This window comes from Ochotona curzoniae, unplaced genomic scaffold, assembly GCF_017591425.1.
Source record: "Ochotona curzoniae isolate NIBS_2020 unplaced genomic scaffold, NIBS_Ocur_1.0 contig_908, whole genome shotgun sequence".
NCBI lineage: Eukaryota > Metazoa > Chordata > Mammalia > Lagomorpha > Ochotonidae > Ochotona > Ochotona curzoniae.
In genome coordinates, this window is record NW_024466607.1 from 9762195 (window position 1) to 9784361 (window position 22167).

Genomic DNA, 22167 nt, shown 5'->3' on the forward strand with positions numbered 1-22167 from the left:
GCTTTTCCTGTTGTGCATGCAACGAAACACATGAAAGTCACCTGCTGACTACCTCTGGATGGATGGATGCATGAATGGATGGAGGGATGCATGCATGCATGGGTGGGTGGGAGGTGCTTGCCTGTCCTCATCCACAGGAATATTTGCCATTGTCATTGCAATTCCTGGCTAAAAGACACAGAGGAAAGCCATGGGAAGCCAGCAGCCACTGGCAGGAACCAGAGGAAGGAGGTGGCTCTGTTTAGGCACGCCCTCCTCTGTTTAAGCACACCTGTGCAGTAAAACATGCAGGGTCAAGGGGAACAACAGCCCTGCAGAGGAGTACGACCGACCCTCAATCCAGCCATATTCTGACAAGGCCAATTCCGGAACAATGGGGCCGAGCCAGGGAGGCCAGCCAGTGGCAGCAGCAGCCATAAAACCCAGTGCTCACCACAGCACACGTAATAAAATGCATACAGCACAGAGCCATGCCCATGTGAAGTCAGACATCAGTGTGCCGAACATCTGAGCAGCTGTCACAAGTGAACATCTCAAGAACCTTCTAGAAGGAAAGCAGTCTGGCAATTCCCAACATGCACTGATTGTGTTGCCCAGCACCCAAGGACAGGGCCGCCCAGAGACTCACTCATGCACACATACCACAGCCTTGTTCCCAAGCGCCCAAGCCTGCAGGCCATTGGGAAAACACACATACACAATGCACTTATACTCAGCACAGGAAAAGGACATGCTGCCAGGCCACAAGGAGACACGGCACAAGTTTGTACCACGGTGCCAAAAGCCAGGGAACCACTCTGATGAGGCTACGACTGCATGATTTCCTCGTCTGAGGAAGAGGTGATGCACCCTGCACAAGCCCAGGGGTGAGGAGAGGGAGGGGTACAAGGGCAACGATAGCCCCATGATGGCAGGCATGTGACATCACGCCTCTGCTCAAAGTTGCAGTGTACACCAGCTGAAGGGCAGCCCTATAGGCGCCATGGGCTGAGCAACAGACATGCCAGCGTGTGCTCCCTGAAGGTCTCCAGCTGGAGTAAAGTTTCCAGTGAAGATCAGAAGGTCTTTACAAAACAGCCCAAATGAACAAGGAACGCCATTTTAAAAAATGACCAAACTAGGGGACTTCAGACTTCAAGGAACATACAACAGAGAAGTAACCACGAGGAGCTCCACCTGCCCCCTCTCCCACCTACGCCTGTTCCCTCCCAGACCTGCACCTGCCCCCTCCCCATAACCCCCTGGCTTCTCACACCTGGGGCTTCCTTCCACCCTACCCCACCCTGCCCGACCCAGAGCACCAAGTCAGCTGAGGGAAGGTTGGACTGAAGCCACAGCCATTCCTACCATGTGCAGATTGACCTGCTGACCACAGAAGACCATTTTTTGGCGGGGGGCGGGTGTCACTGTCACTATGGAACCATCCCAACCAGGGTCCCCCATCCCTGGGCTCTTTGCCTCCTGTGGGAATCGCCAATGCCAACAGCTACCTGTCACCCATTCTGATCATCAGCAGATACCAAGAGAGGGTAAGTGCCAGGGAGGCAGCCCACAGAGGCACTCAGCAGGAGAAGTCTGCACGCACGCCTAATAACGACTTTATTTATACACCAATATTTAGTGCTGCTGGCAATTAGGCAGATCTGCTTTCAAATTAGGAGTAATTAGTGCAGGCGCTGGCACAGAGACTTCTCTAAGGTGCACCTCGTGCTGGCAGGAGTGGCCCAGGCCCCAGGCCAAGGTAGGGGCTGGATTAGGGCAGGAAGCCCTTGCTCTCCCTGCTTCGGCGGGGGTGGGGTTTGGGATGGACACTAGGTAGGACCCAAGGGGGAGAGACTGGGACAGGAGGGGAGGGGCCCACAGCTAGCCTCCAGCCTCAAGTGCCTATGTCTGATCCCGGGCAACCACGTGCCCTGGTCTGACATTGTCTGCTACTTCAAAGGCAAGGGACAAGGCCACCTAATTCCCAGCCTGACATTTTGGGGGCAGCTGCAATTGGGGCACTTATGCAGACACGTGGAAACCAGGGTCAACACTCCTGTCCCCTAAGAGGAACATCTCCCTCCTGATTTTCACCAAGTCATCTTTCCTGTGCAGAGCAGGTGCAACCAGCGGTTGGGGCACAATAGTTAGAACACTGCCTACATCCCACACCAGCGTATCCGGACCACAGTCCCCACCCTACTGCCAACCCGGCTTCCTGCTCTTAGGTGCCCTGGGAGGCAGCAGGTGATGGCTCAATGTTGGAGTGTCTGGAGGACCTGGAGTGAGTTCTGGGCTCCTGGTTTCAGCCTGGTCTGGCTCAGCAAACGAGGGGATGGAAAATCTCTGTGTGTGTGTGTGTGTGTGTGTGTGTGTGTGTGTGTGTGTGTGTGTGTGTGTGTTGCTCATCTCTTTCCCTTCCATCCCTTCCATACAAATCTTGCAGAATATAAATGCTGGTGTGCTGAACACTAATTATTTAAAAAAAAAAAGATCATAGGTGCATTTGGTGAGAGCTAAGTCAAGGTTCCCCCAGGGATGGGCACAGGTGCTGCTATCTGCATCCGGCAAGAACCTGAGACTCCAGAAGACAAAGAACGCACTGAGGGCCAGTAGGCAAGCACTGGAATAGGACCGCACCTGGGCTCCATCCCCACTGCATCCCTGGGATCCCTGCCAGAGACCCTGTGGTTGGGGACCATTCCTTCCCTTGGACCCGTGTGGTCCCCAGCAGCAGCAGGGCAGGGGTGGACCCGCTCCCAGGAAGGGCTCAGCAGCACCTTGCAGAGACCCCTGTGACAGATGAGTAGCAGGGATGTGCATTTCCTTCTATTTTTGTATCTACTCAAGATTTCATTTTCTTTATTAAAAAGTCATAGTGGAAATTTAAAAAAAGAAGAAGAAGCAAGGGAGCAAGCCAGGCACCTCTCAGGGTCTGCAGAGTACACAGGGGCTGCGTGGCTGCCCTGAAATCGCCCTTCTCCCCGCCTCCTACAGCAGTCTTCTGCCTCAGCTTCCCCATCTGTAACAGATGGCAACACACTCTGTTGGGCTGTGTGAGGACACGATTTGTTCAGGGACCCAGACATCACAGTGCCACCATGGGGAAAGCAAGGCCACCTTGCATCCCATTCCCAACCCATGTTCAGAGTAGCCAGAAAGGGGTGGGGGGTTGCCTGGCTGTCATCAGACAACAAACGGACCCAACAGATCAGCCACAACCTGGGGATGGAAGAGAGAACGAACTGCATGACCGCAGCTCATTCTAGAATCCCAGGGGAGTGAGGTTCATATTTATAGGGAGTGGAATAAGGCATCCTTAGGGTGGGAGAGAGGGAGTTTGGGAAGCGTACATGCTGAGACTAATCTCAGGACCCACGAGCCACACGCACACAACCACAACTTCTGTCCTAGTTTATCTATCTACTGTAAGGCAGACAGACAGGGAGAGAGATCTTACATCCCCTGGTTCACTCTCCAAATGCCTGCAACAGCCAGGGCTGGGCCAGATTGAAGCCAGGGACTGAGTACACCAGCAGGGTCTCCCAAGTGGGAGGCAGGGTCCTAGATCCTTGAGCTACCAGCTGCTGCCCCAAAGGCTGGCAGGATGAAGCCATCAGGAGCAGAGCCAGGATTCAAACCCAAGCACAGGGGCCGCAAATGTCTGTCCCAAGCAGGGTCTTAACTACAGTGCCAAAGGCCCACCCCTCCCCAATCTGTAAACCACTTCCCTGCAGAAAAGCTAGGTGCCTGGCACACAGCAAGAACCCTACTAATGCTTTGCCTCTGCCAGCCTCCCCATTGTCCCCTGGATGGAGTGACCCAGAGCTGGGCATGTGCCCACCATTCTGCCCATGGAGGGGTCATTAGGAGGCTGTGCAGGCCCAGCCACTCCCTGGACTCCTGCCCGCCAAGGAGTCCAGTGCGTGAAAGCCAGCACCATGAAGGCTTTGCCCGGGATCATCAAGATCAAAAGATTTGCCCAGTGCTATAAATAACCCCCAAGCTCCCTGCCTCAGCCCCTGAGCTGGGAGTCTGGCTAGAGAGCCACCTTCTGTGGAGTGGCCACTGCCTAGACCCCAGGGACCAGCCTCAAGCTCAGGCTTGCTGCCTCCCCAGCCCCCTGCCAATCACAAGTTCTTTTCCAAAATTCAGACTGGGGAAGGGCATTGGCTGCAGTGATGGGCGCCTACATTACATTTAGGCTCTGTTCTCAACTCCAGCTGCCTGCTACTGCGCACCCTGGGAGGCAGCAGGTGACAGCTCAAGGGCTCAAGTGCTTGCATCCTTGTCACCTGCAGAGCAGAGCTGGCTTTAGCCAGGACCAGTCTTAGCTATCAGGAACATCCAGGGAGTGAGCCAATGGATGGAAAAGTCTCTCTCTCTCTCTCCCCTCCTTCTCTCTCCCACCACCCCTCCCCATCACTGTCACTCTACTTTTCAAATAAACAAATCTTAACCAAGAAAAAGCACCACCCTTCCAGGGAGAAGTAGGTGCTAAGGAGGTGCAGGGCAAACACCTGAAATGCTAATAAATCAGCCAGATTTTAGCACATTGTGGGAGGTGGGAGGGGGGGAGGAAGGTCAAATTCAGGAGGTTTCAAAAAGGTCACGGGAAATGGAACTAAGAGATTACTTTTATTCTTTATATTAAAAAAGATGAAATCCTCGCAGTGCCTTCTCAGGGTAGCAATTTGCCATGAACTTCTGGAACACCCTCCTATGCACACTGGCTGCTTGTCCAGGGAAGACCATGCCCCAGGCTCCAGCCTCTGTCTGTGCTTCCCTCTCTCTCAGTGTCATGGCTGTGTGCAGAACACAGCTGGCAGGGAAGGGGATGTGGGAGGGGGGGGGTGTAGAGCTAAGCTGGGAACCCCTCTCTCAGAAAGCAGGCAGGTGCACCTGCTACAGGACCCACAAGGTCTGGTTACGCGTTTCCCTTCCCTCTCCTCCTCCCAGGGAGCAGTGGCCCTGCCGATCATAGCCTTTGCCCCTAAGATGCCCCTGCCAGGCCCATCACCTCCCTCAAGGCCCAGCCTAGGCAGTGCCCTGTGTGTCAAAGCACTCACCATCCCCGAGGGACAGTTCTGAATGTGAGGGCAGAAGCTTCCAGATATAGAGCCAAACTTCTCAAATTCCAGCTGGGCGCTTTCTCATTACAGCATTGGAATTATGGTTGACAAAGAGGCATGAAAACCAAATACAAGAATACAGACTTACACATCTTTACCCTGTCATGGATGAACCTGGAGGTAGGCAGTCCAGGCTGTATGTGGGAAGTCCTCAAGTTATCAGGGGCCCAGACCTCTTCACATTGTTGGCCTCTCATCTCTAGGAGAAGCCCATATATGTACAACCCTAAATGGCTGCTTAAGATCCAGCCATCATCTACCCATTCAGGCCAGAAATCATCCCAGGTTTTTACCTTCACTACCCCTGCGACTGTTTACCCTATAAACTCTTAAGTAATAACAACCAAAAACACTGGAATGACCTCTGCATACCCAGGGCTGCACAGGCTGTGTCCCGTAAGAAAGGCACTATACTTGGACATACCTCAAGACAATGCTAGCAGGGACACCGCAAATATCCAAACCCTACATGCACCCAGCTCAGTAATTTTGTTGTAAACTGCATCTGACATATTGGGGCACAGCGAACCCCAGCATTACGGCCCCCAACTTCCAGGGGGATAGGAGCACAGCAGTCCTAGGACACCTGCACAATGTCCCAAGATCTGCTTGTGATATCCCACCAGCAGAGGCAGGTGAGCCCACAGGAACCTGACACTTGGGCCTTGGGCAAGGAGCTTCTCATTACATCAGGCAGCAAGGGACACTCACCCAGCACGCAGAGCCACAGCCACCAGCTCACAGGTGGGGTATGTCTGTGTCCATCAAATTTCAGCATAGGAATTCCAAGGGGTGCGAAGGAAAGAAGCAAGGACTCCAGGGAATGTCCCTGGGGAGGAAACCAGTAAGACCAGGCAAGATGAGGACCTGGCAACTGCAGTTTCCAGCTGGGACCCTTCCCTTGCCTGGGTGTGCTGGCAGCTCTGCCATATGGTAGGAGTTAAAAATATGGTACAGTAGAGGAAAGGGGTATAAGCCAGCATTCCCGGGGGGGGGGTGGTTGTAGAGAGCTCCTGGCCCTTGCCAGCACCCACCCAGGCCTGGGGAAGCACCCTTGGCCCCCACAGTTAGTGGCACTAATGGACAGGTCCCCACACTCAACCAGGGACAAACTGCCATAGTCCACACACACAGAGCCATTAGTGTAGCTTCTATAGGTCTTAGGCAGGCAGGGGTGGAGAGGACAAGCCCTGCCCACGAGGTGGCCTGCAAACTCTGGAGACAGAATGAAACACCCAAGACTCTCCAGAAATGGCCATGGTGAATGGTCCCCCCCGCAGCCTGGGGGCCTCTGGATTGGATCCAGGGGCCCACTCCATCTGAGAGAGGCTGAACCCATAGCCAGTACTTTTTCCCCCAAATGCCTGCTGGCTTCCAGCCTCTACTGCCATCCCTCCCTTTCCAGAAGAGAAAGTATGAGAGCTGTTCTGCCTCTGGAGAAGTTTCATTAAGCTTGAAGCGGTCCCCTATACACTTTCACAAAAACCTGAGGTAGGTGCTAGAACTGGCAGTTACAATGCCTGTGCCCCCCCATCAGGTCACCTGGCTTCAATCCCCGCTGTGGCTCCTAACTCTCGCTTCTGGGGATGCAGCAGCTGTCCCTGCCACCCACCTGGGAGGCTTGGGCTGAGTTCCCAGGTCTCAGCCCAGTCCCAGCCATGGCAGCCACACAGGGAGTTGAGCCAGCAGGTAGGAGCTGTGTGTGCATGTGTGTGTGTGCATGTGTCCCTGCATATCTACACGTCTCAAAGAAAAACACATGCTGAACCAGAAAAGCACCTCTATAATGCAAAAAGGAAGTAACGCTAGAGGAAGAAAAAAAAGAGTTAAATAAGAAATAAGCACCAACATCACGGACCTAAATCCCATCACATCAATAGTCACATCAAACATGAGTAGATTAGACCCCCTCAACCAAAAAGCAAAGACCAGCAGAAGGTATGTTTTCAAAGCATTGTCCAACCACACACCATCTACAGAAGACGCATTTTCAATTATTAGACACAAACAGGCTGAGAATAAAAGGATGGACAAAGACTTGTCATGCACCAAAAAGCTAAAAGAAAGAATAACAATGCTAACCTCAAATAAAACAGACACGAAGATCAAGGCTGTTACTGGGGACAAATAAGGGCATTTTATAGCAACAAAAAGGTTACTTCATCAGGAGCTAACAACTAGAAACACATACTTACCAAATAACAGAACCTCCAAGTATGAGAGGCCAAAACTGAAAGAAGTGAGGAATGCTATTCAGACAGAGTAGGTGGGGACAGACACTGACCTAGTTAACACCTGCAGCCCACACTGGAGTGTCCAGGTTCAGCACTCAATTTCAGATCCCTACTCAGCTTCTGACCACGTGGGAGATCTGACTGTTAACTCCTGGCCTCCGGCCCAGGTAGGAGCCACCACAAGCATTTGAAGAGCTAGCTAACCAACACCCAAGAGCACCTTCTCTTTTCCTTTCAAATAAATAAACTTCTGTTCGTTTTTACAGAGTGATAAAAGGATCATGCATTTAGCCTAACCATGAAGGCACCTGCATAGTACTTGGGGATCAGGGATGGTTTCTAAATTGAGTCCTGGTGCCAGTTTCGCACTAGTGCAGACCCTGGGAGGCAGAGCTGGCTCAAGGTTCTTGACACTGGCGTGGCAGACCCAGAAAGGGTTCCTGGCTCCTGACTGCGGCCCCAGGGTCACTACAGGTATGTAGGGGAGTGAAGCTGCAGACGGGAATTCTCTATTTGTCTCCACACCTCTCAAATAATGATAATAACAATGATGACAACAATAGTACAGAATATTAGAGACATCATACCTCACTTTCAGTAACAAATGGAACACCTGGACAGAAGATCAATAAGGAAACAGAAGACATAAACAACACAGTCCAGCAGCCATAACCAAGGCAGGTATCTGGCACAACTATTAGGACATTGCCTGGGGTGTCTGCTCCCACACTGGAATGCTGGTTCAAGTCCTGACTATGCTGCTTCTGATCCCGCCTCCTCCCAACACCCTCCCTGGGAACAGCAGATGATCGCTCAAGCACTTGGGTCGCTGCCACCCACATGGGAGGCCTGGATTGAGTGACAAGGCTCCTGGCTTCAGTCTGGCCCAACCCTGGAGATGGAACAAGCAGGTGGCACATTTCTCTCGCTCTCCCTGTCCCTGCCAACATAAAATGAAAATAAATTTCTACAAGGTGAAAGCAACTGGAGCCAACTAACCTGCAGAAGGCATGTCAGAGGGCATGGTCTCCTCAGGTGCACACGGCATGGCCCCCGGGATGGGCCGTAGCTTAGACCTCAGGATGAATCTCCCTAAACTGTGAAGGGCTCAAGTCGTGCTGCTTACATTCTCCGAACACACTGGATGGATTTAGAAGGATCCCCTAAAACCATGCCGGCTCTGATGGGAGGGGCTGAGCTGATCCTTGCTTGGACTGTGACCCTCCACCCGCACCTCTGTTCTTCGGTTCCCCACCTGTGGGTTTGCCCCACTCACAGCAGCCACTCTAGCCCCGCCTGCGCAAGGACACACTCACTAAGGCCGTGATTCAGAACCACCCCATGTCTCCACACCCGCCCAACAGCCAGGGAAAGTGGGTGATACAAAATCCCAGGCACAACAGGGACACTGCTGAGTTCCACAGCCCACAGTAGGAGGGCCAGCAGGCCAGTCCCTGGGCGAGACTCCAATGGGTCAGTCCAAGTCACCCTGGACATCCTGATAGGAGGAGGATGTTCACCCACCCTAACCCATCTCACCCCCAGTAAAGTCAGAGCTGGGCAAAGCCTTCTGGACAGTGATGTGAATGGGGGGAGGGTACGCAAGGGGGCAGCAGAAAAGGGACAGAACATTCTAGAAGCCCCTGCCTGTTTGGGGCACATCCACCTCACTGACACTTCCATGAATATAAACCATGTGAAGACAATGGTTAACGGACAGAAGTGCCACAGGCTAGGTTCAAGGCTAACTGCTCCAAACCAAGGAGAGATCCCGATGGCCGCCTGTGGTCACCTGCCATTTCCCAACACCAAGTGTCACCTTGGTCAGGGAAAGAGGAAAGGGATCAGTACTCACACGGTGCACTCTGCACTCTCCCCTGGCCGCCAGGAGAAAATAGGCATGCTGCCTGGGCTGCTCTGGCAGGCATGGGTGGGCAGGTCTGGCTGGCCCGCATGCAGCTGGGCGCACAGGCCAGGGGCATGGCCAGGCCCCACCCATTCTCTGTCCCATGAACAGTGCTAGTGACACAGACAGGCAGGGCGGCTCACACCTGCCCTGTCTCCCATCTGGTTGACCTGGAGAGGTGTTCACAGAAGGGAAAGATACATACAGTTGGCACCCACGGAGGCCAGCTCCCTGCCACATGGCTGCAGCCACGCTCCAGGACAGAGATGCAGGAGTGGGCAGGCAGGATGACTGTCCTGTGCTTCTGCAAGCTTCTCTGTACACTTGAAAATCTTTGTAAGAAATCTTCAAAAGTGTTCTCAAGGACCTCACTCTGCCCTCCCCTAGAGCCACCGTTTCCTGGAGCCCATAAAGGCCAGGTCCAAGTCCAACAGCCATCCCTCCCCTTCCTTCCCCTGACGCAAAGGCAGCTCCCTCACCTCTCACGGGGAAGAACTCTTGGAGAGTCTCAGCAGCCAGAAGCGGCTGGGGCAGGACAGGGACCCTGCAGACCCATCCGTAAGGGCAGGGCTCACTGGCCCAGACAGGCTTGGGACAAGGCCAGGGTCCTAGGACCGGAAGGGGACACCCCCCTGACAAGTCAAGGCTGTAGCCCCTTGACAACAGCAAGCACTGAACCTTGGCAGGGACCCCTCGGGGCCCCAGGCTCATGGACAGGATGTGATTCAAAGTGCCCAGGTCCCACAGAGGGGGCAGTTTGCCCTACAACCTGCCTGGGGCTATATGGGGTTGAGGCAGTCCCCCTCCCACTCCCTGGCCTTGAAGGTCCTCCAGGCCTCATCAAGGGCCCCTGCTTCCCGTCAACTAGGTCACTGCATTTCCCCAGATCCCACTTCTTGCCCATCCACCGTCTGGCTCTCGTCTGGGTTTTGCTTCCTCACAGGTTTGGTGACAATGACATGAATGACGCCCTGACAACACACTCAGAACAGCGTACCTCCTAAGTCAGCCAAAGCCTTGCCCCTTCTTACCAGAAGTGCGCGCACACACATACCAAGACCCAATCAACTGTCAAAACAACGTCACAGACCAACAGCTGACAGCCACCAGCTGACTCAGAAGGGAAAGGCTGGAACATTCCCAAACACCTGACACCAGGGCCCCTTCCCCCTCAACCCCAGACAGCAAGTACCCTGACCCAACCATGGCACAGCCGGGAGCTCCTCAAGGCAGGCAGTGGAGGCGGGAACTTGCGAGGTAGACAGGGGAGCTCTCAGCTTTTCTTTCTCTCACTCTCTCTCACTGTCTCAGCAGCGCTCACTGTGGTTCGCGACTGGAGCCGGAGACAGCAGCAGCCGTGACTTCTTTTCTGGGTTGTAAAATCATCATTTGCTCAGCTCGTCAGACGGCCGGGGGGGGGGGGGGAGGACCATGGAGAACACTCCCCCCGCCCCCCAGTGCTTCCACAGGCACCACCATCTGCTGGGGAAATAAGAGCAGCTCTCCCTGCTGCCTTGGAATTGAATACATTTTGTCCAACCGAGAGCAACCTCCTAGGGACAGAGGGACACATCACAGGCTACAAGGCCTTCTCTGTGCAGGGAGTACAAGGACACTGAGTGCTTCAACTAAAGCATGACCACAGTGTGCCCTGCCACATTGCAGAAAGCCCTCTGACCTCGCCACGCCCTCCCCTCCCTGGCAACTCTCCATTAAGAGGATAAGAAGATCGGAGTGGAAGCCTCCTTGACTCCCGGACCAGCTTGGGTGCACTCCCGCAGCTCAGAAAAGACGGTCTGAGCACAGGACCCTGCCACCACCCTCCTCACTGCCGACCAGAACAAGCCAGTGTCATCCGGCCACTCCCCTGCAATATCATCCTCCCAACCCCTGCAGCGAGGCACCATCATCACGGTTAATGTCACCACAAACCCGGGGCGAGCACTTGCTCTGTGTTAACCGAGACTGAATGCCACTAAAAACCTCCCCCGGAGTGAGTCACCCACTCAGAGCTTCAGTGAGGGTCCTCTCCAAGTGACGCACAGCGCTCGAGGGCTGGAGGGGACAGGGAAGCGAGGCAGGCTGCCGCATGACCCCTCTGCAGAGAAGACGCCAGATCAAAGGCAGGAGAGCATCCTACAGGCTTGTCCCAATGTGCCTCGGGAATGCGGCTCAGGTGGCACACCTGGACATGGTCTCTCCTAGGGCAGCCTGAGGGAAAAGAGTAGAGAGAATCCCTACTCCACCACCACTAGACGGCCTGGGCAAGGCACATGAAGAGCCTCAGTGTTTCTATCTGTACAATGGAAACAGTCATAGTACTAGCCTTACAGGAATGAAGAGAAAAAGAGATAGATGACAAATGGCAAGTCTTGGAGTGAGCAGTGCCAGCATACAGAAAACACTTGGGAGAGTGGCAACGGGCACCACCCAGGCCTTCCCAGACGCACTTCTCTATGCCTGCTAATAGCAGCTGCATCTTCTATTGCTCACCCTGACTTTCTAAAGGAAACACAGCGATTTCATTTGGTAACCGTTCCAAGGACCTGAGTGACACATTTGAATGACAGGAGGCAAGATCTAGGGGTAGACCATGGGGATGTGCAGGCAACACTGAAGACAAATCCTGACGTTGGGGGACAGAGGTACAGTTTGTAATCCAAAGACAGCTGGGTACCACCTTTCTCTCCCATAGTCACCCTGCTCACCCCAATTCAGAGTGATGACTTCCAGCAGCGGTCCAGGCAACTCTCAGGGAGAAAGTTTCAGGGTCACAGAGACTCAGAGCTGCCAGCCTACCCAGTCACCCCAGCACCAACTGCCAGGGCCAGCCTATCCAACAGGTCCATCTGTCTGTCACCCAGTTGGCCACTGCACTTCTGTCTACACAGAAGGCTGGGGGCCCTCACCTCTAGCTGGCAGAGCTGGAGGCTGCCAAGGCTGCCCACTGTTGACAGGAAGTGGGAAGACACGGAGCCCAGGACCCCGGAAGGTAATGAGGTATCAAGCTACAGGCCTGAGAAGCTCCACTCCATTAGGGGGATCCTACCAGACACCAGCCTCTCCTCTGACAATCCTTCCCCTACTCGACCCCAGCCCCACCCATTTCAGGCTCCAAAAGTCTCACCTCCTCTCTGAGCTCAGCCTACCCAAAAGAAACTAGAAGCCAATGGGATACTTAGACATGCAGTAGCCACCTACTGTGCACTATCCCCCTCCCTGCCCATTAATGGGAAGAATATGTGATATCAGGAAAGATGACCTGTTTTGTCCCATGGTCACAGGCCAGGGCTCAGGTCACTCCACCTGACCTTCTCTGAGTGTGGTCCCTTTTCTCAGTGTGGCCGCTATCCTCTTCTCCCTCTTTCCATTCTCCTTTTCATATCTCCAAGCACATCCCTGATGCTTCTGCATACAGCAGGTACTTCATAAAAGCTCTCCAGCTCATCACCTTGCTCCCAATGAGCCATGTCCAACCCATGTTTTGCAAAGCCTCCCCCCCACCTGGGGCCCCAGAATGCCAAGCACATCAGCAAGCAGGTGGGCCATCCATGGGCATGTCTCATGAGAGTTGGGGAGGCAGAATTCTCCCTCCCCAAAGGTGGGGATGTGAACCCAGGACAGAACAGGCCTGGCACACTCCTCCTTCTGTGAAGTCCCAGCCAGCAGGTCGACGGCACCCAGTGGCCCAAGAACTTGTTCCTGGCGCCGAACCCCCTACCTCCTCTAGACCTGCTCCCAAGTCGGCAGTTCAGCACAATTGCTAAGCCCCCAGCTCTGACTTTCAAGTTTGGAAGATGCCCTCCACTCAGACCATGAAGGCAGGACAGTACAGATCCCAGCTTCCCAGAAAGCTGATGCTGCCCTAGGCACCAGCCCTGCCTGGACCAGCCAGCCAGACCCTCAGCTGGGGGCTTCCAGAATCAAAATCCACCTGCCACCACTGGCAGCCCCACTGGCCACATCTCAGAAGCCTCCTGTCCCACACTCCATTTGGTCGCCAGGGGTGACTTTGAAGGGGGAAAAAAAGAATCGGTCCCCCAGGATGGTACTGTGAAACATCTGCCTACCAACGTGTGTCACTGTTTCACATGAAGCCAGCCACAGTGTGTCCCTGCCCTAGAACTGCCTCCTTATGCTGCCAAGGACTCCAGCAGCCCTGGGTCTGCCTGGAGTGGGGGAAAGGGTCCAGCCCCTGTGGGACTAACAACACGGTGACCCAGAGCCTCCTCCACCCGGCAGGACCAGACGGAAGGATGAGAGAGGTCAGAGAGACAAGAGCCAGTGGCTTGGCACAGAGGGGCAGCTGGCCGGTTCCTGGTGTCTCTGACGCCAAGTGGGAGCCAACGCCTCCTCCTTCCAAGGACAGGCAGGAGGCAGGAACCTGAACCTGGGCCTGCCACACCTGTTACCCCATCCACACAACTCGCCTCCTGCAAAGCCCCCAACCAGCAGGCACTGTCCACAGTGGTGCTCCAAGCAGAGCGACAGCCTGGTGCTGGTGCCCAAGGGAAGGCAAAAACATACAGTGATGACTGGCCTCGTGGGCTTTAGGACCCCAAGCCCATCTCAGATCCAGGGCTAACTCCTCCCATTTCAGGTGGCCCCTCCCGAGCCCTAAACACCCCCATCCCTGCGCCCACCCACCGCAACACCACCTCACAGGCTCTTTCTAGTCCACTCCAGGTCCAACCATTGGTGCCCTGGTGGACAGAAGAGAGAGGGGAGGATGGGAAGAGGAGCAGGAGGCAGGGAGTACAGAGGTGGCTGAGTCCTTCCCCAGAGTTCTCCGGGTCCCCTCTAGCCCAGTGAACCAAGCCGCTAGGGTCGCACCCGGGTTTTGGCACTAGCACCCGCCTGAGGGAAGTGAAGTGGACTCCAGCCCCCTGAGCAGGCAGGTCCTCCGCCTAATCCGTGCTCCGAAATAGCCCCAGGTAATCCCAGGACAAGGCGGGCCGGGTATTAACCCTGAGCCGAGCCTCGAAGGAAGAGACCAAGGGGTCCTGAGGGAGGAGCGCCAGAGAGCCGGACACAGTGCAGGGGCAGCTCCGGGCGCAGGTGGCGGAGGGAAGGACGACCTGAAAAGTGACCCAGGTCCGCTGGAGGGCGGGATCTGCGCCAGCCCCGCCCCCTCCCCACAGGGTCTCCGGGCCTTCAGCTCCCCGGGTCAAGAGTTCTAGTCCGGCTGCCGGGCTCTAGCTCCGCTTCCTGCATCAGAGGCTCCAGGGTTCGTCAGAGCCAGAGTCCCCAACGTCTGTGGAGAGCCGGGTCGGTGGGAGCGCTGGGCAGCGCGCGTCCTGAAGCCGCTTTCTGGGGGAGCAGGGTCTCCAGGTCGGGGTCGCAACCATGCCAGGGGGTCCCCCGGTGCGCCCAGGAGACCTGTACGCGCCCGCCTTCCCGTGTCGCCCTGAGGGAAGCGGGTCCTCCCCCCCAAGAAGTTCGCGCGTCCCCGCCACGCCCGTCAGCCGGGCCCCGCTTACTTGTCGTGGCGGCCGCTGAGCTCGGGAATGGCGCCGAGCGGCTGCGAGCAGGGGCCGGAGCCGGGGTCGGAGCGGCGGGCGCACGCGGCCAGGTGCCGGCGGTGCCGCTCCAGCAGGCCGGCGTTCTCGCGGCTCAGCCGCGCCACTTGGCGCTCCAGCTCCTCGATGCGCCGCCGCCGGCGCGCCAGCAGCTCCTGCTGCGCCGCGACGATCCTGGTCAGCTCCTGCAGGTACTCGGCCGCCTTGCCGGGGGGCTCAGCGGCGCTAGCCATGGCCCCTGCCCAGTGACCGGCCGCGCCTCAGGCGGCGAGCGGGCGGCGCGGCAGTGGCAGCGCCGCGGCCATGGCTGCGCGGTGCGGGGCTCAACCCGGGGGGCGCGGCGGCGCGGGGCTGACGCGGCCCCGCCTCGGCTCCCGCCTCCGCCGGGCGCCCGCCCCGGGTGCTTCCGCGCCTCCTGCTCCCGGCGCTGCCACTGCCGCTCTGCCGCGCGCTGCCCTACGAGCACGCCGGAGGTCGGCACCAGTGCGCGGAGCTGCGGCCGCTACGGGCAGACGAGGAGTTTGCAAAGTGTTGGCTGCGAGGCGCGGGGGAGTGGGAGGCTGAGCGGCCGGCGCAGGAGAAGGCGAGAGGGAAGGGCGCCGCCTGCCGGGCCCAGACTCTCCGCCCTGCGCCGTGCACCCGCTCGCCAGGTACTGGACTCCTGCTTCATCCATCTTCCTGTAGCCGCTCTGATGGCAAAAATGTAATACCAAATTCGGCACAGTGAACAATGTGAATAGAAACAAATCATGAACTCAGGAGAACTTTGCCGTTTTTGCTTGTCCGAGGCTGCTAAGATCCGGGAGGTGGTGGAAAGCAAGTTTCCCGGCCAGCAACCTTCATGGCCCCGAGGCCTCTGGGCACCTGTGATGGCTGGTGGTGGCCAAGCCTCCTTGACTGTGGCACTGACACTTATACACTGCCCGGCTGAGCTCAGCAGCCTCTGCATCTTAATGGTTTTTTAAGCTTCTTGGGGCTCACCAGATTTGCCAGTATCTTACAGAAAAATTGTCTCCATTATGCCTCGCTTTTCAGCAAATGCACATCAAGGCTACAGATTTGCCTCTAGGGGACAGCTTTAGCTTTATCTCCTATGTCTAAGATCTTGTTCCTGATGTGTTGGTGGACCTCATCCTAAAGAAGGCCATGGTTAAGCTGGCCCCACTGACATTTGATGATCTCTACCCAAGGGGAGGTCGCAGAACTTTCAAGCTCTGGGGATCCCTGGACAGGACCTTAGGGGAGAGAGAGAGAGACACCATTGTCCCCACTTGTAAGGGCCTCAAATGCATCAAGAATTGTTGTAGCACCTTGCTGTTAGGTATGTTCCATTCTGAAGGAAAACAGCATGAGTTTGGGCTTGTCCCTCATGGCCCAAGTAACTCCAGATCCCTCACTTGAGCCCTTGACTCAGGCACATGAGAGCAGAGTGGCAGATCAGCCAGGCAAGGCAAAACGAGCTTTCACATGGCATACACACAGTCACACAATTTAGACTGCCTCTCACCTGCTTTTCCCAACCCTTCACAGTGCATATGAGTCAGAACCTGCAGATTCCTGGAAGCACCCAGAAGCAGGTGCTGTGGTCACCTGTTCAGGTCCCTGTGTCATATTTGCCACCACAGCAGGAACTGCTCACTGCTTCCCGCTGTGCTCTGGGTGGACACCTGGTTCTGCCTGAGGTAAAATGCACCTGACAATCATATCTGAACTTTCAAGTCCTCAGTGTCCCCAGGATGTTTCCTTGGACTCTGAGGTGCACGGAGACTTCAGGATGGGGCAGTCATCACTGTGCACCTTGGAGGTCAATGGCTCCTAGCTCCACCCCTCCTGTGAACTTGCTCTGTGCTGACAGAATCTGCAGTCCCCCCGCCCATGCAGGAACCCATGTTGAACCTGGTGGTCTTGCCTCTCCATGTGGGTAACTCAGCAGGGTCACAGCAGCCCCTGAGCCACCAGGAGGGTCAACCAAGGATGTTGGTGGTGTCTGCACCTGCAGGCCCAGACTCTCCCTCTGTAGGGTCAGCCTCTGCATTCTATGGCCCATAAGCTTTTCCCCTTTTAAAAGACCCTCCTTCCTGCCACCCTCCACTTCAGCTCCAGGTATCAGCCTGAACTAGGAGTCTAACACAGCAGGTGCACCCTAGGAGTCCTAATAAGGACCTTCTCTTCCTTGCTTCCCAGTCCCGCCTTCTCAGCACCACTTCTTGGAGTATACCTGCCATTCTAGACCTCAAGTTGGGGTAAATCTTAAAATCGGAGAAAGCAGTCACTAGCTTTTCCAATATTTTAATGACATCCATTTAAGGCCAAGTAGTCAAATTTGAACTGTAGGAAAGAAGATTTAGATATTCACTTTCAGGGGAGAGAAAAGCCAACGTTTAGAGGTGGAAAGAAGCAAAAAGGAAATATATGATTATTTTATTAAGCACATCCTCCTTTTTCTGTGATCACTTGTCACAGAAAACTCATTTTCTGGGGCCAGTGCCATGGAGAGTAGGCTGCCTTCTTTTGAGTTGCCGGCATCCATATGGCGCCAGTTCGAATCCAGGCTACTCCATTTCCAATCCAGCTCCTTGCTGATGTGCTTGGAAGGCTGTGGAAAATGTCCCAAGTACTTGGGTCTCAAAAACCTGGAGGAAGCTTCTGGCTCCTGACTGTGACTTCTCTCTCTCTGTAAATCTGTCTTTCCAATAAAAATAAGTAAATTTAAAAAAAAACACCTTATTTTTCTCCTTGGACACCTCTCCTGTCTATTACTCGGAGTGGTAGTTACCTCAGCATTCCTGGTCAGTGAGCTCCTGGATTCCCCACCTTGAGTTCAGTCTCTGTTTTGCAGTATAAATCCCCTGGCAATGGAAAGGGCCTGGAGGTCATGTGTGCTTAGAAACATTTATTCTGCCTTCAAACTCAATGAGTAGTTTGGCTGGGTATAGAATTCCAAGTTTAAAATCAACTTCTTCAGCACCTGGAAGGCTCTGCTGTTTTTCCCTTTATTGTTTGGCACTATTGGTGCAGGCCTGATTCCTATTCTTTTGGAAAAGAGATCCTCTGACCAGAACGTTTGAAAATCTGATGAGGGACATTACAGGACATCACAATGATCAGGGATACATTGGTATCCAGCGAGCAGGGGACTGTGATGCAGCACGCAGAGGAGCCTCATCTAGCACTCCTCTCACATTGCCAAAAGGGAAAAATCAAGTTGAAGAAGTGGCACTGCCTGATCTCAAGACTTTTTATAAAGCCAATGGTCCTGGTAGAAAGGGAGATATGTGGATAAACAGAAGAGTCTTGAGAAGGGGTTCCATAAATAGCGAGGTCCACCCATGTTTCAGTTTTTATGTATCTGAGAAGCAGAGAGATACTGCTCCCCTTTACTGGTTATTCCTCAAAGTCCTGCTGGGCTGGGTCAGGAGCTGAAATTGTAAAGCCAGGAACTCAGTCCAGGCCTCCTGCAGGGTGCCAGGAATTCTGTCACCACCAGCCATCACTGCTGCCTGCCAAGGTTGGCACTACCAAGAAGCTGGAATCACAGGGCAGAACTGGGTCCTGAACCTGGCAGTCAGGTGTGGGATGAGGGCATCTCAATACAAACCCAAAGGCCAACAGGTTTTTGACAAAGATGCCAAAGGAACTCAGTGGAGAAAGGACAACCTTTCAGCAGATCCATAGGCAAAGGGAGGAGTCTTCATCCACACTTCACAGGACCTAAAAATTTACCTTGGATTACATCATATTATATTTAAATGTAAGAGCTAAAGATTCAAAACATCCAAGGGAAAAAAAAGAGAGAGAGATAAAATCCTAAATGCTTTAACTTTGGCTAAGATACCAAAGGCATGTAATCTAAAGGACCAAAATCAAGACATCTGTCTTCATCAGGACAAATACCTTACTCTCCAAAAGACGCTGTCAAGGACATAAAAAATAAAGCCACTGACCAGGAGGAAACACCTGCAAATGAGACACCTGACACAGGACTCGCCTGGGGAACACAGAAAGAGCCCTCAAGGCCCGAGAGTAGCAGGACAAGCAATCCAAGCAAAAGCAGGCAGGAGGCTGGAACCGAAAGTTTCACAGATAGAGACGCACAGATGGTAAAGACGCACACAAAAGTACGCCAGACGCCGTCAACCACCAGGGACGTGTCAACTGAGACCACGGAGATCCCCATGTGCCACTAAAGGAAGACAGGTAAACTGGGCTTGGAAAAAGGAGAAATGTCTGTGCTGTGTAAACCCCCATGGAGGCAGTGAGGGGAGCAGAAGCACTAATGACCACAGGGTCTGACCAGAGTTGGGTTAGATCATGCAAAGGCCATTTGCAGCTCTACAACTGAAGAGACAGATAACTAAATTTTAAAAACGAGGAAATGGGGAGGTGGGCATTTCCCCTAGGCATTAAGACATCTGCATCTTACATGGAAGTGCTATGGTTCCTGACTCCAGCTTCCTGCCAGAGCAGATTTCAGGCAACAGCAGCAGAAGCTCATGTCCTGCTACCAAAGGTGAGAGGCTTGGGCTGAGTTACCAGCTTCCAGCTTCGGCCTTGCGCAGTCCTGGCCAAAGCAGACCACTGGGGGAGTGAACCAGCAGACAGGGAGCTCATTTGCATTCCCCCTCTGCCCCATTTCTCTGCCTCTCAAGTTATAAAAATAAAAAGGAAATTAAAAACATTATGACGGGGGAAAGGCTGGAAATCCACATTTTCTCCCAAGAGATTAAAAATAAGCTCATGGAAAGATGCTCTACATCACCAGCTAACAGGGAAATGCAAATGCAAACCACGAGATTACCGTTGACACCCACTCGCTCAGCTGGGATAAAAATGGGGTGGACCGAAGGTGTCAGGGAAAGCCGGAGCCTCACTCACTGCTGCGGACAGTGGCCTGGCAGCCCCTCAACGTCAGGACGCTTAACCCACCTGATTCCACCTGCCCCCAGGTGTACCCAAGGAAAGCGAAAACTGGTTGAATCTTGTGAACATTCTTCTCTACATAAGGAACTGCTCACAGAGAACCATATACCGTGTGAGTCTGTGTGTAGGAAATTTCCATAACAGGTACATGAATGAGCATAGCACCATGATACCACAAAGGGAGTGGATGGAAGGAGAACGCCCAGAGGACAGTGAGCAGCCAGGGAAGTAACAGCTTGGATGATGCCCACCTGCTAAGACCTGCGGTGATCTGTGCAACCTCTCCCAAATACAGCCCTGGGACCCCTCCCTCAAAGCAAGGAGTGGGGGCTGTGGGGCAAGTCCTACAAATGAGAAGTTAAAGCACAGATAGGAGTGATTTGCCAGGGTTTCCTGGTGCGTTGAGGGCAGGATAGTCATGACCTTGGCTTCCAGGCCCTAAGAGTGTTAGTTTGCCCCCGTCTGGCCCACACTATAGTGATGGCAACTTTCCCAGGAGCTTCCTCTGCTGCTTTTCCAAGATGGCCTTCACCAGCTTGGTGGAGATGTGGAGCTGCAACAGAATGGCCAGCTCTGTCCTTGCTGTCATGACAGCCGGCACAAGTTCCTTGTGGGTCGTCCAGGACATCCTGACTTGGTTTCAGGCCCACCCACATTTTGCCCTGACAGTTCCAACTGGGGAAGTTTATGGCACGGAGAAGCCAGGAGATTCATCCAGTCTCTCGCAGAGACCTCTGCAGTCTTCTGTGACCTCTGTGGACTGACAGGAGTGGTTCTCAGGATCAAGTGACAAGAACTAGACACAGGACAATGCAGGACACAGGATGTCTTCAGTCATCAGAAACTGGAAGGAACCTTCAGAATCACACACCAGAACACCAAGAGAACAGAAGACAAACACTCCAGGCAATGCTGCCAGCAGGTGCCTCTGCTTTGTCTGCGTCTTGTGTATACTGCACATGTTTACGAAATGACAACAGTTTGGTGGAGGGAGGGAGACCAACCCTAACCTTCTGCGAAGCTCAGGTTTTGTTTTGCAGGCATGGGTGTCACCTTTTAAAATATAACTGCAATCATCAACAGGAAACTAGCGACCTCGGGACATTGGGCTACATGTTCCCCCTCTCAGCTTATCCTGGAGCACAAGGGCAGAAACCAAGTGTGGCATATTCCTTACCCCTTCTCTCCTCCTTCCTGTCACTGAGGAGATTTCAGGACACTTCAGATGAATGAATTGATGGATAGATAACTGAGTGAGTAGGGGAATAGAATGGCTGGTATTATCAGGCTGTGCTGTCTGTGGGTTCCTCACTGAGTTCTGAGTTAGTAAAGGCTCCGCCAGAGTGTGCAGGCAGAACTGAGGTTCACCACGGCTCCCAGGGCACACACTGACAGTCAGTACTGGCAGGCAACAGCTTAAGACTCCACCAGCCCCTAGCGTACTCCTGTCTCTACCTCTGCCTTCCCTACTTCTGCTGTACTCTTGTTTTCACCCTGTCTGGCTTACCTGACTGCTGAGAAAGTGCCAGACACTGTACATTGGCGTTGGTGCAAAGAGCAGGGACTAGAACAGCCTGCTTGAGTACCAGTCTGCTGATCTGCCCCAGATACCGCTCCTCACTTTGAGCATCCCCACCTCCACGGATGAACAGGAAGTTTAATCCTCCATGCCATGATATTCTGGGCATAGATTAAGACAACTGTGAAACACCCGAGCACTATCTGGCACATGGCAGACACATGCCTGACCTCTGACCCAGGGACAAATCAGCACCCACAATGACCATGTTTCAATGCAAGCACTTACCCTGTGAACATCAATAGGGAACTATACACCTGTACATGACCAATACAGAAGTAGCCACTAAAATAACAAATGGCATGATCCCTAAACCACTGGAAGGAAAGAAAAAAATAAAAGGAAAGATAAGTTGATCAATTTAAAACTGAAACAAAATAGATCATGATTGATGGAAAAATACAAAGTCAGACAGCTGCCTTCACCAACTTGTGGGGCAGCCAGGGGAGTGAGAGCTGCCTACGTCCAAACAAACCAACAGCTACAATCAAGGTTAATGTTCCCATCCCACCATGAAAAGGCAGAGACTCATCATGGCTACTCATGCAGTGTATTGGTAAGAGGGGAAACATCTCAGGAACTTTGTCAGGATTGGCCTTTGCACCTCACCTTACACCTGTCCTGACCATCCTCTCTCCCCGCCAGGTCCCTTAAACCTCAGAGCTTGCTCCCGGGTCCCTGGCTCTCTGGGTAGCTGAGGCGCTCCTTGCCCTCACTGGAGGAGCTTTGATTGCTTGGTTATCACTGCTACTTGTCAATCACTTTTCTCCCAATTCGGAAGGATACTCATTTCTCAGTCCTGCATCCCAGGAGGAGGCAGTAGCTACAAAGTTGCTGCTTTCAGAGACTCTGGCTGCAGGGCATAAGGGGCTGGGGGAGGAGTCTGGGGATGAGG

General features: G+C 53.9%; 1 protein-coding gene across 1 annotated transcript in view; it reads right to left on the minus strand.

The window, feature by feature from the left end:
• Positions 1 to 15037, minus strand: part of IQSEC1 (IQ motif and Sec7 domain ArfGEF 1) — a 223956-nt gene extending 208919 nt beyond the window's left edge. Inside the window, exon 1 of the mRNA XM_040994257.1 lies at positions 14735 to 15037. Within this exon, the coding sequence (XP_040850191.1) occupies positions 14735 to 15006 (272 nt within the window). The 5' untranslated portion in view covers positions 15007 to 15037. The remainder of the gene's footprint in view (positions 1 to 14734) is intronic.
• Between the last annotated feature and the right edge of the window lie 7130 nt (positions 15038 to 22167).